We start from the raw sequence: 17,921 nt of genomic DNA on the forward strand, positions 1-17,921 counted from the left end.
AGGACCTGACCCTTCCCCACCAGGGCAGCTGGGGAAGCAGCCCCTAAGGGCAAGAATGCCTTGGTTCTCCTCAGTTTGGGGTTGCTGACCTCTGCATCCCAGCCTCCACCCCAGCGCTGTCTGTTGACCCCTGAAACCACCACCCTCCCGCCCCACCCGCTTATTTTTTATATCCAAACTGAAAGAATGATCCCCAATTTCCCTGTCTGTGGCCTCACTGGGCATGAAGAGATTGTATCCACGAAGGCACTCTGCGCTCCCTGGAGCAGAGAAGGGTGTCTATGAGTTGCTGTTATTTTTATTAAAAGCTTAATTCTAATTCATGATTTCAGTTGGAGCCATGTCAGTTCCTGGTAACCTCCATGGGGCTCCTTAACCTACCTCTGAGCAGAGACCCTCCAGCTGCCTCATCTCTCTTCTTTCCAGGGTGGACTCCTGATTTCTAAGGGGTTGGGCCTCCATCCTTTACACCATACCTTCAGATGTCCCTTTAAGAAAATCAAATACCTAGATGCAAGACTGACTGCTTACATGAAAGATTTTTTTTTTTTTCCTCTTTCAAAGTGCTTCAAAGTAGCAAAGCATTGGTTGAGAGTTGAAACTTGAGATAGTAACTAATTGACAGAGAGGCTGGGCAGTCAAGAGCAGAGAAACCTAAGAATGCTGGGAACCTTCTGTAAACCCTTAGAGGTCCAAGCATATAGAGCAGGCTCAACAAATATGTGCTGAGGGAAAGCCAGGAGATAGCCAGCAGAGAGCTAGGATACCTACTATCTGCCATTCCTCATTCCTGTACCCAGGGAAGCCATTACTAGCTGATCACAGACTCTTAGAGCTACAAAGGCTCTTAGAAGACCAATTCATCTGATTCATTCTCTCTGGAGTTGGGAAAAGGAAAGCACGAAGAGGGGATGTACTTGCCTATGGTTATTTAGTGCCAGAATCTGAACCTAGTTTAGCAGTGATCTCATCCACTATGCTTATGGTTTCACCCTGGGCTCATGGCCTCACCCTCTAGGCTCAAAGTTCTACACTCTGGCGTTGCCCTCTGTGTTATCTTTTTTTTAATGAAAAGTAGCACATGTTTGCAGCCAAGTAGTTTTATTAGCCTATTTCCTGCCTGTAGAATTTGGAGGTTCCACAGCCTGCTTTCACCTCCTTTTTGGTCCAGGCTGGCAGCATTTCTGCTGGGTAAACTTTCCAGAAACTTGGTGGTCTCCTGTGTATGTCATGGGGAATCTATTCCATTGGATAAGAGGTCCCTATGTAGATTTTTCCCCCCTAGATAATCCCATCTCCACTTTCGGCTTCTGCTCTGATGGTTCCAGGGCAATGCCCTCAGATTTCCTAGATGCTCTCTGGTGAATCACATTCTTAATCTCTTCAAAGAGCCTTTTGTGTGACTGAGTGCTTCAGCCTTTTGCTTTTTCTGAGATACAAGCAAACTGCATAGTCACACTTTCAGTCTTTTCTCCAGAGCATGCTTTGCTGATAGTGAATCTCTTAATTATAATGTCTTTTGCAATCTGGTTAAGCTGAGAACTTCTAAAATCATCAATTCCTTGTTCCTCTTTGCTTAACTGTCTTCTCTCAATCCATCTCTTTCCTTTCTACTATAAGAAGCAAGAAGAAACCGGCCATACCTTCAACAAGTTGTTTGGAAATCTTCTCAGCCAAATATCCATTTTTTACCCATTACAAGTCCTGCTTTTCACATAAGTTGGGGGGCGTGATTCCATTAAACTTCCTGACTCTATATAACAAGGATCCCTCTCTTCCAGTTTCCAATATCAAGTTCCTCATCTTCTAAGCCCTCACCATCAATCCCTTTTATGTTCCTGTTTCTCTTATCAGTCTGTTCATGATATTTATGTATTTTTTATGGTGACTTAGGTTTTTTCAAATGTACTCTTCCTTCTGAGTCTTCTCTGAGTCATTAATATCTGTATTTCTATGAATAATCTTGTAAAGGCAATATAGGCATTTTTCTATCACACTCTTGAAAATTCTAGTCACTGCCCACTGCCCAATTCCAAAGCCACTTCCAACACTTTTCTGGTATTTGTAATATCACCCCCTGCTCCTGGTACCAATATCTGCTTTCATTTCCTAGTGTTGCTGTAGCAAATTAGCATGGACTTAGTGGCTTAAAACAAGAACAGATTATTATCTTACAATTCTGTAGGTCAGAAGTCTGGCATGGATCTCACTGGGCTAAAATTGCAGGGCTGTGTTCCTCTCTGAAGGCTCTGGAGAGAATCTGTTTTCATGCTTTTTCCATTTTTAGAGGCTGCCGGCATTCCTTGGCTTGTGGCCCCCTTCCATCTTCAAAGCCAACAGTTGTATCACTCTGACCTCCTCTTTTGCCTCCCTCTTCTGCATTAAGGACCCTTGTCATTACATTGGGCACTCCCAGATAATTCAGCATAATCTCTTTATCTGAAGGTCATCTAATTAGCGATCTTAATTCTATCTACAACCTTAATTCATCTTTGCCATATAATATAACATATTCATAGTTTCTGGGGATTAGGACATCAACATTTTGTGGAGAGGGGGGAGTATTATTCTGCCTACTACAATCTCACAGATGGGTTTTGCCCAGACTGTTTGAGCATCCTGCTGTATCTGCCACCAAGTGAGGCAAGAGGCCAGCTACAAGGGACTTCCAGTGGCTACAGGGACCACTACCGGTCATCCAGTGGCTAAGACTCCATGCTCCCAATGCTGGGGGCCCGGGTTCTACCCCCGGTGAGGGAACTAAATCCGACATAATGCAACTAAAGATCCCACATGCTGCAACGAAGACCTGACTCAGCCAAGTAAATATTTTTAAAAAGGAGGGCAGCCACATTCAGTGGTGCTTGGCATCAGAGCCAGCTTCTGGTGATCCACCGCTGACTTTGCCTGCTTTGGGACACATCGTTGTGGCAGGTGAGCTTGTAAAGTGTGAGAGCTCTTCGTGGCTCTCCTTGAGTTACAGTGCTTGGCACCAAGCAGCTTTTGCAGTGGGGCGGGCTCTGAACTGGGCCTGGAGAGGCAGCGTAGTCTAACAGTTAGTGAGTGGCTTTGGGGTGGGGGTAGTGGTACATTTGCTACTTGCTAACTCCATGTGCTCAGAAAGTTTCTTTCCTTCCTGGAGCCTCAGTTTGCAAGTTATAAAGAAGGAGATGTAATAATAGCGCCTGTCTCATAGTGATGTTGTCAAAACCAAATGAGAAAATGCTGGCAGAGTGTCTGGTTTATACGAAATACTCCATAAACAGTAACTACAGTGGTTTTTGTGAGTTTAGCCCTGGATCTGTCTGCTCCTGCCTTGTGGCCTCTGTCTCCCCACCTGGGAGGTAAGACGAGCGATGGCCCATTCACTTCCTCTTGCCTCCCCTCCCCCTTGCACTGATGTTGATTCTACGTGCGTGCATGTAGTTGAGTCAAGGAGTGTTCTGGGATGGATGGCCAGCTTTGCCACCTGGTAAGAGGTAAGGATCAGGGCAGGCACTCTTGTCCCACGTCTCTCACTGGGCTCTATGTCCAGTGTTCTTTCCTCTGCCCCAGTGCGTCTCCCACAGGCGCCAGTCCACCTTCTGTGTGCATCCAGGACTCTCCGTGGGGCAGCGTCCAGGGCAGCCCCCAGCACAGTCCCCTGTACTGGGGGCACTGGTGGATCTGGTGGGAACTTCACTCCTGGGGCTGCTCAGCTTTTTTCCCCTCGGGAGCCTGGCGGGCATGTTTATTCACCTGAACGGAACTGCCCATTCCAAGAATGTCCTAGAAACCTGGAGCTGCCTGGGCATCAGCTGTTTTCACTTTCCTGCCCACGGCAGCAACCCCTTCAGTGTTCTTTTCAGAGCCATCTATTCCTCGTGCAGAGCTTCAGTGATGGACGGCTCCCCCCACCACCTTCCTAGCCTGTGCCCCTCGCTGCAGGAAGGGCCCCTTTCTGTAAACTCTCGTGAGCTAGCTACTTCTCCCTGGCATCCCAGACTTCTTCTGCAGCTCCGACCTTTATTCTCTGTGACAGGAAGCGCATGGAGCTGCGGGTCCCAGCTATCCTGGGTGGTGGCCACTTGACTCCACCCAGTCCAGGTGTGTCTGAGGCCATGTTGTCAAGGCTGCAGACTCAGCCCGCAGAATTGACCCACTGTGGCCACGTGAGCTTGGGGTCGCCCGCCTCTTCTTCCGCGGATATATCCTGAAGCCCAGTCAATGTTCTTTTCACTACCTAATTCAGTTTTTATCGAAGTTTCTCCCCACTTTTATGCTTATTTTTGTTCTCTTCCTGCAGCCGACAGCAGAAGACCCATATAACCCATTTCCTATCAGCCCTTTTTGAGGATTAGTCATTTTTAAATGACTGCAATTTCCTTTTTGAAAGTGATTTTTATACTCATTTTTGTTCTGTTTCTTTAGCTGTACTTACTCTAGGTGAAAAGGGGAAGCCGAGGATCTGATATTAGTCACTGGGTTTCCCTCTTGATCTTCCGCTGTGACCATACCCTCTCCCAAAAGATAGAAGCAGGGTAGCATGGTGGATCAGAGTTGGACACAACCGAGTGACTGAGCATACACACACACACACAGCCTGGTGGGTGAAAGCACCGACTCAGAACCAACTAACTAGGTTTGAACCCTGGCTCTCCTGCCTGCAAGCTGTGTGGCTTTAGGTAAGTTACTCAGCCTCTCTGTGCCTCAGTTTTCTTATGAACAGGGAAATAATAAGAGTAGTGCCCATCTCGTTGGGCTATTGAGAGGACTGAATGAGTTAAAGGAATGCCTGGCACATAGTAGAATCTATCAAAGCACTGACTTGGAAATGAAAAGGTGGCTGGTACAGCTGGTCTTTCCTTGAATCTGCCTTCTCCCTGAGTTCTGAAACGTTCAAGCTGAAGGGGGTCTCGGGATTGCCTTCACCCCATCTCTGCACCCCTTCCCTTTCTGTAGTCTGCCCAAGGGCATGTGCTGCGCTGGTTCCATCTGTGTGATGACTAACAGCACGAGGGGAGCCTGGCTGCTGTAAGGACCCCCTTCTGCCAACCCCTCCCCTGCACATCCATCCTGAGTGCGCTGGCCCTGGCCCTCTCTCCAGCCTGCTCCTAGAACAGTAAGCTAAGTGCCCCTCACACAAAATGCATCTGGAGGGATGGGACGGATGGCAGCGGCCAAGGTTAAATGTTGTGAGAGTAAAAGGCTTTGAACAGGGCAGTCTGAGTTGGGTCTTTTATTTGTCAACATGCCCATTTCCCCTGATTGGGCCTTTTCAGTTTAAGGAGCCTTATTTCAATTCAGATGATTATAATCTCAGCAGTTGCTCAGTTTGTTGCTCCCAAAATAATGTGCTTTGCTGTAGTTTTGAGACTTGTTTACAGAAAAATAAAGCCAGCTGGGCAGCCCCGTGATGAACCTCAGGGGGCTGTGGTGCTGGGGCAGGTTGACCCTCCTTCTCAAAGACTGGGTGGATGAGGGGGTGCAGGGGAGAGTAGACCCCGAGATCCTGGCCACACACTGCTGGGGCTTCTGGCTGTGTGACTGAAGGCAAGTTCCTCACCTCTCTGAGTCTCAGCCTCCTCATCTCAAAAATGGGATGTTACCGATGGGAGGATGAAAGGAGAGTATTAATTGCGGTAATAGAAGCACTTAGCACAGTGCTGGCACTCGGGACATGCTCACTAAACGTAGCTGCTAATTTTATTAGCACTAGTGGTACTCATTAGTGCTAATTATGATTATTGGCCAAATAGCACTTTTGTTTATCAGCTTTATTGAAGTGTAATTTGCATACCGTAGCACTCCCTTGTTTTAAGTGAGCAGTTCAGTGACGTTTAGTAAATTCACAGAGCTGTGCAGCCCTCACCGCAGTCCAGCTCGCAGGCATTTCCATGATCTCTGAAGGACGCCTCTTGCCCATTTGCAGTCAGTCCCTGCTCCCTCCTCTGGCCTCAGGCAATCACTAATCTGCTTTCTGTCTCTACAGATGGGCCTGGTCTGGATAGTTCATGTGAATGGAATAAGAGTGCTTCTTCACGTTAAATTTTCTCAGCCACCCCTCACAGCGCATCTCTGTTTCAGCTGTGTGAGCTGACTTAAGAGTTTAGAGGAGCGCTCGTGGGGTGACAGGTGAACGCAGGAGCAGGGCTCAAGTGCAGGTGTCTGCTCTCATCCTTGGACAATGTGAATGAAAGGCGTGTGCAGGCTTGGTCTTTCGGGTCAGGTGTCTTCCTTGCTCTCCTCACCCATGAACCGGCTGGCTTTTGAGCCTGGATCCTCCACTTGTCAGCCAGCTTTGATGCCTCCTGGGCCTCGGGGGCCCCTCCCCACAATGCAGACAGTGGGCCATCCCAATGGCCCTGTCGGGCTCAAAGAAGAGTCAGACCGTGACTGCTTGGGAGCTTGTCATGGGGCCCCTTCTCTCAGTCTCACCTATGCAGGTGTCTTGCACGATTGACCTGTGTCAAGGGCCCTGACAGTGGACAGGCCTGGCACTGTTCTTCCCTGGGGGGGCGGCTCACGTGGCTGTGCCTCAGTTTCCTTGTCTGTCCAGTGGGAGGGGCCTTGGTCCCCACCACTTCTGTGCTGGAGACAGCCCTTAGTGATGCACACAGGAAAGGCTCCATGGCAGCTTGCACGAGTCTGAACTGAGACATCAAAATAATAAAAAATCCAGTGGAGCCCGACCAGGGGGCAGGGGCGAATGGGTCCCCCAGCTGCCCCAGCTCCAGCCATCTCCTCCCTTGAGTCCCTTTGTCTGCACCCCGAGGAGCCAGCTGGCAAGAGCCAGGAATTACCAGGCAGGGGCTGGGGCGCCTCTTGCCACATCTAATCCAAGGATTCGGCAGTGCTGGGTCCTTCTTGTCCAAAGGCCCTGTAACATGAGGCCCCCAGGGGAGCGGGTCCCTCATTCTGGGAGGCACCCCACACTGGGTTGAGTGACTGGGTTTCGGGGGTGGGGAGACTGCAGGGAGATCGGGACTCCAGGCCAGGAGCTTCCGAGAGCAGCATCCTTCCAGGCAGAGCTCTGCCAGTCATGCCAGCTGGGGTCAAGCACATCTTCACGGGGCCGGAGCCAAGGGACCCGGGCGGGCACCAGGGTGGGGGTGGGGCCTAGGAGCAGGCTTAGAGCCAGCTCTGAGGGGCCCTGGAAGACCCTCCAGCAGGCCTTGTTGTCTTTTCAAGTCTTGGGATTGGCAGTTGTGAGAGCCTGGGGTTGCAGTACCCCCGGTCTGAGCCACGTGCCTCCATGATGGTGTGTGTGTTTGTGTCTGCAGGTGAGTGTGTGTGTATGTTCAAGCCTGTGTGTGTACGTGGATGTGATAATGTAGGAATGGACGTGTGTGCATATGAGAGAGACAGTACGTGATTGTACGGTTGTGTTTGTGATGGTGTGTATGACTCTGTGTGTGTGTGTGTGTGCAGGCGTGTGAGTGGTACTTGCCCAGCCTGGGAGTGAGGTCCCCTGCCTTTCCCTTCTAGAGGATCTGGGCTGCCTCTAGCCAAGAATTTCTGGGTTACATCTGTGAGGGCTTTTCTGAAGACTCAACCAGGCTGGCTGGGGGCTGGAGAGGCGGGACGGTGGTCTCTTTCCTCGGGGTTAGAAGAGCAAGGTCAGTGCAGCCGAATCAGAGCTTTCATTTGTCTCTCTCCTGTCTGTAGCAGCCTGAGGTCCCTTTCATTCATTATTAAGTCTTAAATCCACCCAACACGAAACCTGAGCCACGGAACTCACTCCCTGCTCAGGCTGCTTTGGTTCAACCCCCGCCGCTTCTCAGGAAACTTCACTGGTTTAAGTTGCTGGGTCCAGTGTGCCTTTGTTTTTTCCAGAAACGGCCAATCCCTAGTTGGTTTCGTTTTCCTCTGAGGCTGGCCTGGCCAGCCAAGGCAGGGGGTGGGGGGCCCCTGTCCCTGGGGAGGGTGGGCCACACCAGTTGTTTGTGCAAAGCCCCACCCACGACCTACCCACCCCCCACCGCCCCCTGCACCGCCCCAGTGGATTTAAGGGCCCATGAGGCTCTGAGCTCTGAGGCCATCTGGGTCCTGGCCCCAGCTCTGATCACTGCCCCTTCGGGCCATCTCCTGGGGTTCTGAGTGGACGTGGGGAAAATCCAGGGGTGGAGGGGAACAAAGAAGACCACCACCCTCGGGGTGGTTTGAGCTGGGAGCCCCTCGATCCTTCCCCAGTCCCCTGCCCCTGCTTGTGCCCTTGCGCCTGAGGCCCTTGCGCCTCTTATGTCCGTGTGCACCTGAAGCAGCAGTCCCATCTCTATCAGTCCCCCTTCCCCATGGGATGTAGCAAGGCTGAATTCACTAAAAATGCATTTTACTTTCTTGTAAAGTTTTGCCCACACCCATCGCACCCAGTGGGGTTTCCCACCCAAGCTACAGGCTGCAGGGGGGAGTCAAGCCCCATGTCTGGATCAGGTGATGGGACTTAACCTCCTTTTGGCCTGATGGTCTGTGAGGTCATGTCTGGTGACTTTTTTCCCAGCCCCCTGCCCACCCTCCCCGTCAGGGAAGTGGCTGAGACCGCAGCTCCTGTTGCGGGGTGGGTACCACATTCAGCGAGGCCCGGGCAGGTGTTGCAGAGGGGAAAGGCACCTCCCCTCCGAACCCTGCCGCCCCTCTGCCACCCCCTCAGCAGATTGGAAGGCCCACATGTCCACATGCTTCCTGCCCGCCCCCTCAGACTCCCTCCTCCCACTCCCCCGTAGCAGTTGGCCAGCTGCACAGCCTCAGCCCGCGAGCTGTCGAAAAGCTGGCTCCGTCCTTGTTTCTCGCGGCCCTGGGAATTGCCTCTAATCTCCTTTCTGCCTTCCACCCCCCCACCCCCCGCAGATGGTGACGACGACCCACAACTCTCCTGGGTGGCCTCATCTCCCTCCAGTAAGGATGTTGCGTCACCCACGCAGATGATCGGAGATGGGTGTGACCTGGGCCTGGGTGAGGAGGAAGGGGGCACGGGCCTGCCGTACCCTTGCCAGTTCTGTGACAAGTCCTTCATCCGCCTGAGCTACTTGAAGAGGCACGAGCAGATCCACAGCGACAAGCTGCCGTTCAAGTGCACCTACTGCAGCCGCCTCTTCAAGCACAAGAGGAGCCGCGACCGGCACATCAAGCTGCACACGGGCGACAAGAAGTACCACTGTCACGAGTGCGAGGCGGCCTTCTCCCGCAGCGACCACCTCAAGATCCACCTGAAGACCCACAGCTCCAGCAAGCCCTTCAAGTGCACGGTCTGCAAGCGTGGCTTCTCCTCCACCAGCTCGCTGCAGAGCCACATGCAGGCACACAAGAAGAACAAGGAGCACCTGGCCAAGTCGGAGAAGGAGGCCAAGAAGGACGACTTCATGTGCGACTACTGTGAGGACACGTTCAGCCAGACCGAGGAGCTGGAGAAGCACGTGCTCACCCGCCACCCCCAGCTCTCTGAGAAGGCCGACCTGCAGTGCATCCACTGCCCCGAGGTCTTTGTCGACGAGAACGCGCTGCTCGCCCACATCCACCAAGCCCACGCCAACCAGAAACACAAGTGCCCCATGTGCCCCGAGCAGTTCTCCTCTGTGGAGGGCGTCTACTGCCACCTGGACAGCCACCGGCAGCCCGATTCCAGCAACCACAGTGTCAGCCCCGACCCCGTGCTGGGCAGCGTGGCCTCTATGAGCAGCGCCACACCGGACTCCAGCGCCTCCGTGGAGCGAGGCTCCACCCCGGACTCCACCTTGAAGCCGCTGCGGGGCCAGAAGAAGATGCGGGATGACGGGCAGGGCTGGTCCAAGGTGGTGTACAGCTGCCCCTACTGCTCCAAGCGGGACTTCAACAGCCTGGCCGTGCTGGAGATCCACCTGAAGACCATCCACGCAGATAAGCCGCAGCAGAGCCACACGTGTCAGATCTGCCTGGACTCCATGCCCACCCTCTACAACCTCAACGAGCACGTCCGCAAGCTGCACAAGAACCACGCATACCCCGTAATGCAGTTCGGCAGCATCTCCGCCTTCCACTGCAACTACTGCCCCGAAATGTTTGCTGACATCAACAGCCTGCAGGAGCACATCCGGGTCTCCCACTGCGGCCCCAACGCCAACCCGCCCGACGGCAACAACGCCTTCTTCTGCAACCAGTGCTCCATGGGCTTCCTGACCGAGTCCTCCCTCACGGAGCACATCCAGCAGGCCCACTGCAGCGTGGGCAGCGCCAAGCTGGAGTCTCCGGTCGTGCAGCCCACGCAGTCCTTCATGGAGGTCTACTCCTGCCCCTACTGCACCAACTCTCCCATCTTCGGCTCCATCCTGAAGCTCACCAAGCACATCAAGGAGAACCACAAGAACATCCCGCTGGCCCACAGTAAGAAGTCCAAGGCGGAACAGAGCCCGGTCTCGTCGGATGTGGAGGTGTCTTCCCCGAAGCGGCAGCGGCTCTCGGCGAGCGCCAACTCCATCTCCAACGGCGAGTACCCGTGCAACCAGTGTGACCTCAAGTTCTCCAACTTTGAGAGCTTCCAGACCCACCTGAAGCTGCACCTGGAGCTGCTGCTGCGGAAGCAGGCGTGCCCCCAGTGCAAGGAGGACTTCGACTCGCAGGAGTCCCTGCTGCAGCACCTGACCGTGCACTACATGACCACGTCCACCCACTACGTGTGCGAGAGCTGCGACAAGCAGTTCTCCTCGGTGGACGACCTGCAGAAGCACCTGCTGGACATGCACACCTTCGTGCTCTACCACTGCACCCTGTGTCAGGAGGTCTTCGACTCCAAGGTGTCCATCCAGGTGCATCTGGCAGTGAAGCACAGCAACGAGAAGAAGATGTTCCGCTGCACGGCCTGCAACTGGGACTTCCGCAAGGAGGCCGACCTGCAGGTGCACGTCAAGCACAGCCACCTGGGCAACCCGGCCAGGGCCCACAAGTGCATCTTCTGCGGGGAGACCTTCAGCACCGAGGTGGAGCTGCAGTGCCACATCACCACGCACAGCAAGAAGTACAACTGCAAGTTCTGCAGCAAGGCCTTCCACGCCATCATCCTGCTGGAGAAGCACCTGCGGGAGAAGCACTGTGTGTTCGACGCGGCGGCCGAGAACGGCACGGCCAACGGGGTGCCCCCGGCCGCCGCCAAGAAGGCCGAGCCGGCCGACCTGCCGGGCGTGCTGCTGAAGAACCCCGAGGCGCCCAACAGCCACGAGGCGAGTGAGGATGACGTGGACGCGTCGGAGCCCATGTACGGCTGCGACATCTGCGGGGCGGCCTACACCATGGAGGTGCTGCTGCAGAACCACCGGCTACGGGACCACAACATCCGGCCGGGCGAGGACGACGGCTCGCGGAAGAAGGCCGAGTTCATCAAGGGCAGCCACAAGTGCAACGTGTGCTCGCGGACTTTCTTCTCGGAGAACGGGCTCCGGGAGCACCTGCAGACCCACCGGGGCCCCGCCAAGCACTACATGTGCCCCATCTGCGGCGAGCGTTTCCCCTCGCTGCTGACGCTCACCGAGCACAAGGTGACCCACAGCAAGAGCCTGGACACGGGCACCTGCCGCATCTGCAAGATGCCTCTGCAGAGCGAGGAGGAGTTCATCGAGCACTGCCAGATGCACCCCGACCTGCGCAACTCCCTCACGGGCTTCCGCTGCGTGGTCTGCATGCAGACGGTCACCTCCACGCTCGAGCTCAAGATCCACGGCACCTTCCACATGCAGAAGCTGGCGGGCAGCTCGGCCGCGTCCTCCCCCAACGGTCAGGGGCTGCAGAAGCTCTACAAGTGTGCCCTATGCCTCAAAGAGTTTCGCAGCAAGCAGGACCTGGTGAAGCTCGACGTCAACGGGCTCCCCTATGGCCTCTGTGCCGGCTGCATGGCCCGCAGCGCCAATGGACAGGTGGGCGGCCTGGCCCCGCCCGAGCCTGCAGACCGGCCCTGCGCCGGCCTCCGCTGCCCCGAGTGCAGCGTCAAGTTTGAGAGCGCGGAGGACCTGGAGAGCCACATGCAGGTGGACCACCGTGACCTCACCCCGGAGACCAGTGGGCCCCGGAAAGGCGCCCAGACGTCGCCAGTGCCCCGGGTAAGTACAGCCCTCCCCAGCCTGCCCCAGCCTGCCCCACCCCCGCTCCATGGGGCTCCGCGCATGCCCACAAGAGGCCGCTTGTCGAGCTCTGCGTTTCCCTTCTAGTCGCGGACCGGAGAAGCAGGGTTCTCCTCCAGCGGTTAAGCACATCTGATGATCGCAGTAAGCTCCGAGTTCAGATCCCAGTGCATGCCATCTCCCTTCCAGCGGCACATGGCATGTATCACCCTGGGTCTCATTTGCCAAGTGCTCTTCTGTAAAATGGGAATAATAATTGTCTCAATGTCATAGAATTGTTGTGGGGGACCCGTGGCATAGTGTAGGTGAAGGGTTGACACAGTGAGTTCAGACCCTGCAGCTCGCTGGGCAGGGAAGCTGGACAGGAGACTCCTTAAGGGGCCCACTGCGGATTCCCCCTTCAGCCTCTCCAGCCCTCCTTCTCTCTCACTCTCTCCCCACTACTCCCACCCCCAGCAAAATCCCAGAGTCCCAGGCCCCCGTCTGATCCCGCAGTGAACACCTTTACAAACATCCCTGTCTTCCAGGGGCACCCCTGGCGGGTGGTCCTTTCCCAAAGCCCACCTCCCTGCCAGTGGCGCCAGCAGTGGCCCTCGAGGGACAGATGCCCCCGAGATCGGCTTGGCACCTCCTCGGTCTGGAAACAGATAACACAGACTTGATGGGAGTCCCCAGGCCTGCTCTGTCTGACACCAGGGGCCTGAGGCCTCTCAGATGCCTGCCTGGAGCAGAGAGCTCCTTTCAGAGTGGATTGATTGATTGAATTTGCCCTGAGCACCCATTATTTCTGGGGTACCTGGCAGCCAAGGAGAGTCAGAGATGGACCACTTTCTCAAGGCCTTTGGACTGAGCGAGGCCACTCGGTAAGGATCCACTGGGTCACCCTTCAGGGGTCCTGAGCACAGTGCACTCACAGCTGCCCAGCTCTGTTCCCCCATGCCTCAGCATTCTGACTGGCCAGTGTGGGTGGATTGGAGTTTCAGCCCTGGAGGCAGAGGGCCTGCCTCCCCATCTGTGATTTGACCTCTTTGGGCCTCTGTCTCACCTGTAAGCCAGTACATGCTAAGTTGCCTCAGTCGGGTACGACTCTTTGTGATCCTATGGACCGTAGCCCACCAGGCTCCTCTTGTCTATGGGATTCTCCAGACAAGAATACTGGAGCGGGTTGCCATACCCTCCCCTGGGGAATCTTCCCGACCCAGGGATCAAACCCCGGTCTCTTTTGTCTCCTGCACTGGCAGAAGTGTTCTTTACCACTAGCGCCACCTGGGTAAAGCCAGAGGGAAATGGTAATAACAGTACAGTGGTAGTAGTCATCGTAGTCTCGGTGGTGTCTGTCTCCAAAGCCAGCATCACCTGGGAGGGACCTGGGGGCTGTTCTGTTTCTTAACCAGCATCTGCTCTGGCCGCCGCCGCTGCTGCTGCTAAGTCACTTCAGTCGTGTCCGACTCTGTGCGACCCCATAGATGGCAGCCCACCAGGCTCTCCCGTCCCTGAGATTCTCCAGGCAAGAACACTGGAATGGGTTGCCATTTCCTTCTCCAGTGTGTGAAAGTGAAAAGTGAAAGTGAAGTCGCTCAGTCGTGTCCGACTCTTAGCGACCCCATGGACTGCAGCCCACCAGGCTCCTCCGTCCATGGGATTTTCCAGGCAAGAGTACTGGAGTGGGGTGCCATCGCCTTCTCCGCTGCTCTGGCTAGCTGGTGCCTATTCCTCCTCAGTGTCAAATACTGTGAATGTTCCCTGTGCTAACCTTTGTGTTTTGCCCTGGGATTAAATGAGTCAAGACGTGCTGGGCACATAGTAACCATCACTTATGATTTTCTCGTTTATAATCACAGCTCACACTGATTGAGGAATAAGGATGTGCCAGGAACTTTCTATCTATTTATTCCTTATAATACTCACTCTCCAGATGAGGAAAAGGAGGCAAGGAACTGTTAGGTAGTTTGCTATGAGCCCCTCGATTTCAAGAGGCAGAGATGGGGGTTGATCCTGGGGAGAGTGTGGCACCCCAGCCTGAGCTCTTGACAGGCCTCCAGCCAGCACCTCTGGAGCCCATCCTGGTTGCAAGGTTGGGGTTCGGGGTGGTCAGCCCAGTGCACAGGTGGTGGGACAGTGTGGCAGGGCCGGGCTTGTCCTGTTCCAGGTGCTCCCCGCTCCATTCCTGCCCACACTCTGTTGGTCACGGGGCTGCCTCTAGCCCCCTCAAAGCCTTTGGCTATTGCAGCCTCCTCCTTCCCAGTCTCTGCTCTGTGCCCAGTATCTAGCACCACTTCGTAAAGCCCCTACTGTGTGAGCACCCACTCTTATATTGTTTTCCTGGCAACACCCTGGACCTTTGCTGCGACCTTTGCTTTGGCAAAGAGGGGGCCCAGGCTTAGAAAGGTAGAGCCACATACCCAGGGGTGAGCAGCTGTGCGAGGCAGTGCAGGACTTCAAACCTGAGGGGGCTTGTTTACAGGGAGCCTGGCCGGGCTTCCTATTCCTGTCCCTGGCTTGTGAGAGAGGAGGGAGCTGACATTCATGTCCAGAGGCCTGGGCAGATGGGCCATTTGCAGAAAGGAGCTAGACAAAGCCTGGGCACCTCCCCAGCAGAGGCATAGCCTCTGGGGCCTTGCCCCCTGCCTGGGCACGCCTGGGGGCAGGGGCCCAGCTGTCTGCTCGCCCACCCCTCTCTCCCCCAGGACTCACGCATGTGAGAGCAGACTCTGGGGGCTGTACAGGGGCTTGGGGGCTGGCAGGCTGGGACCCTCGGGAGTGTATCCATAGCAACCGGCTCTCTGAGGACTGGGTTCCCGTGGGGCTGAGGCTGCTGTCGGCTGGAGCGTGAAGCACTGAGGTTTCTGCCTCCCCCTCTATTTATGGGTAATAACAACATCGCCCCAGCTCTAGCCCCTTGTGGGCAGACCCCGGCCCTCATCAACTCACGAGATCGCCACAGTGCCTCATGCTGCTCAGGGTGGGGGGCTAGACTGGGTGCTCACTTGCTATACCTTACTGCAGGGCAAACAGACAGCTGGGTTCAGGGGCTTGTCCAGGTGACAGCTTTCTGTCCCCGGATCAAGACTGTCTGGGGTGGTCTGGGGCATGGAGCTAGGAAGGCAGCCCAGACAGTGGCTCCAGAGGGTGCCTGCATGGGGTCGAATCCCCTTGCCACTGCTTATCAGCTCTTGAAATTCTGCTTTCTCCATCCCTGAAGGGGAGCTTGCAGAGTCATTGTGAGTATTCAGAATAAACAGTGCCTGCACACAGTAGGTGCTCAGTAAGCTTGGGCTGCAGTCATGATCAGGGAATTCAGCAGCAGTGGCTGTCTCTGCCCTCTCCTTCCTGCTCCTCTCCTGTCTCCACATCCCCGGGTGTGTGCTCTTCCTGCCCTGGGCCCCTCTGAGGTTGCTCGGGGCCACGCGAGGGGAGGCAGCCCTGGCCAAGGTCCCAGGGTTCAGCTCCGGTTCTCCTGCGCTGGGCCCTGAGGAACGGGTTTATGTCAGAGGAGGCGCTTTGAATGCCAAGTTCTACCTTTCTGTGCTTACATCTCCTGGTGGGAGCTGAGGCTCCAGAGAAGATGGGGTCTTTCAGGGATAGAGAAAGGGAGACGGGCCAGGAGAAGGTGTTGAGGTGAGGACGGAGGGCCAGCCGGGGTTGCAGCAGGAGGGAGAGTCCTGATCGGTTCTCTCCAGCCCAGAGGACCACATTGCCCCACCAGCTGCATGATGGACCCTGGGCATCCCTGACCTCATGTGCTTGGCTGGAAGGGCCATCTGTGGGGACAACTGACTATGTAGTGAGCCTTACTGGGTGTTGGTGCTGGTGAGCCCTTTTGTGGACAGGTGTGTGTATGCCTGTGAGTGTGAGTGTGTGTACCTATGTGTCTACATGCGTGTTTGTGAGGGCTGGTGTACACCCTTGTGCCATGAGCTGCTTTTGCATCTGTGGGTGCATTTGGGAGTGGTGGGTGTGACTGTGAGGATCCAGGGAGAGAACTGAAAGCCGGTGTGTCACTGGGGACGCTGTGCGAACTTGGGGTCCATGACGATGTTTCCACTTCTCTGAGGGTGTTGCACTTATGTGTCCGTGTTACAGGGAGCGAGTTGGTGTGTGTAACCTGTGGGTGTATCCATGAAGGTCTTGTGTGTTGGTGGTGAGTTGGAATGAGGTGTGTAGGATACTTGCAAGTATATGTGTATGTCCTCACACGCGTGTCTATGCCTGTGCATACAGGTGTGTGTGTGTGTGTGTGTGTGCGTGCGTGTGTGTGTGTGTGTGCAGGGGCCTGTGTGTTTGTGTGAACGCCCAGGCCCTTTGGTCAGCAGTTCCTGTGATCCCTCCCTTGGGCATCCCCAGGAGTCTGCTTCCCCACAAGGCATGGTCCATTCCTTTTCCTGACACCAAGGGGTGGCCATATGGTTGGGGGACATTTGGGGGGTACCCTCTTGTCCTGCTCAGGCTCCTGGTGACTTATCTGTCAAGCCCAGTGAACCCACTTCACTCACTTCCTTGAAGAGGAACAGCACTTTTGGACCAGCCATGGCTGTGGCTTCCAGAAACTTCTAGCCAGGAGGCGGGGGCACCATGTTCCTTGTCCAGCAGTCTCCTCTGGGCTTCTTTGGCATGGAGCTTCCTGCGCTGTGCTTCATCCTTGCATTTACTTGTTCATTCACTCATTCATTCATTCAATCATTCATTAAGCGTCAAGGACTCTTAAACGGGCTAGACAGAGTGGTGGGGGACACGTATGTGAGGGGATGAATGATTCTGATGGTGGAGAAACTCGGGGTCCTTCTTTTCTGTGAGCACAGACCAGGAGTTGAGCCATGGCAGGGTGTGCCCCTTGGAAGTCCTCAGTCCCTGCTGTCTCTCCTGGCTTGAAATCTCCTCTGCCCATTGTGAGACTGACTCCCAAGTTCCGTCCCCTCCACCTCCAGACTCACCCATCTTCCTGGGGTGTGTCTGTGCTGAATGCCTGCTTCTGGGACCAGCACTATGGCTGCTCCGAGGACATGCTGAATGCCTAGTTCTCCGGAAACACCTAGGGCAGGGCCCTCTGGTCTCATCAGCGGGGGTCCTGCAGCCTGAGCAGGGACCCTGCCCAGAGCCTGAAGCTCCCAGCACCAGCTCTTCCAGTTGGTTCTCTGTTCATCTGTTCAACAGCCTCTCGGCAGTTGAGAGTCATGATGAAAGTTCAGTGCTTATTAGATGCTCACTGGGCGGGGCCCTGTGCAGGGTCATGGGGGTCCAGGATCCCTAGTTACCGAGGGATGGCTTCTCTTTATCCCTTCTGCCCTAATAGAGGGCTTGGCACATATTATTTTGCAACTTTGCCCATCTGCTCAAAAATTCTTCCCAAAGCGCTTGGTCTTTGCTGGGACCTCAGAGGTGAACAGAACATATTCTGGCCCTTGGGTTCTCATGGTGCAGTGGGAAGCAGACAAATCAATTGGCCATGGCAAACTCTTTGGGGCTCAACTAGGTGGTTTCAGCACTAACTCAGGGGCCTGGGCAGACCCTAAACTCACTCTGGGTTGGGAAGAGAGGGCTTCTCAGAAGAGGTGACGTTTGAACAGAGACCTTGAGGATGGAGAGGATATTCTGATGGAGGAAACAGCATAGACAAAGTCCCAGAGGTGAGACCAGGCAAGTTCAGGTGGGGCTGAGACAATTGAGCCCCCTGGTGGTTCACCCTGGCCCTATCATTGAGGGATGGGCCTCAGTGCTCAACTGAAACATCCAGTCTTACCTTCTTTTCCAGAGGTCAAGGGAGGCCCCATTATTCCAGGACACAAAGTGGTCTTCAGAAAACTTGGATGCTGTGAATTCCTCTCCCTTCATAGAAACCCACAGTTACAACCCTTCTCCCCA

At 55.0% G+C, this 17,921-nt stretch overlaps 1 protein-coding gene across 6 annotated transcripts in view; it reads left to right on the forward strand.

Annotated features, from left to right (window-relative positions):
* The window catches only part of ZNF423 (zinc finger protein 423), a 345,391-nt gene that overhangs the window by 187,348 nt on the left and 140,122 nt on the right, over positions 1 to 17,921 (forward strand). For all 6 annotated transcript variants that reach the window (XM_070388460.1, XM_070388461.1, XM_070388463.1 and 3 more), the window contains one exon: positions 8,827 to 12,041. In XM_070388460.1, the coding sequence (XP_070244561.1) occupies positions 8,827 to 12,041 (3,215 nt within the window). The remainder of the gene's footprint in view (positions 1 to 8,826; positions 12,042 to 17,921) is intronic.

This window comes from Bos mutus, chromosome 18 (genome assembly GCF_027580195.1).
Source record: "Bos mutus isolate GX-2022 chromosome 18, NWIPB_WYAK_1.1, whole genome shotgun sequence".
NCBI classification, from domain to species: domain Eukaryota; kingdom Metazoa; phylum Chordata; class Mammalia; order Artiodactyla; family Bovidae; genus Bos; species Bos mutus.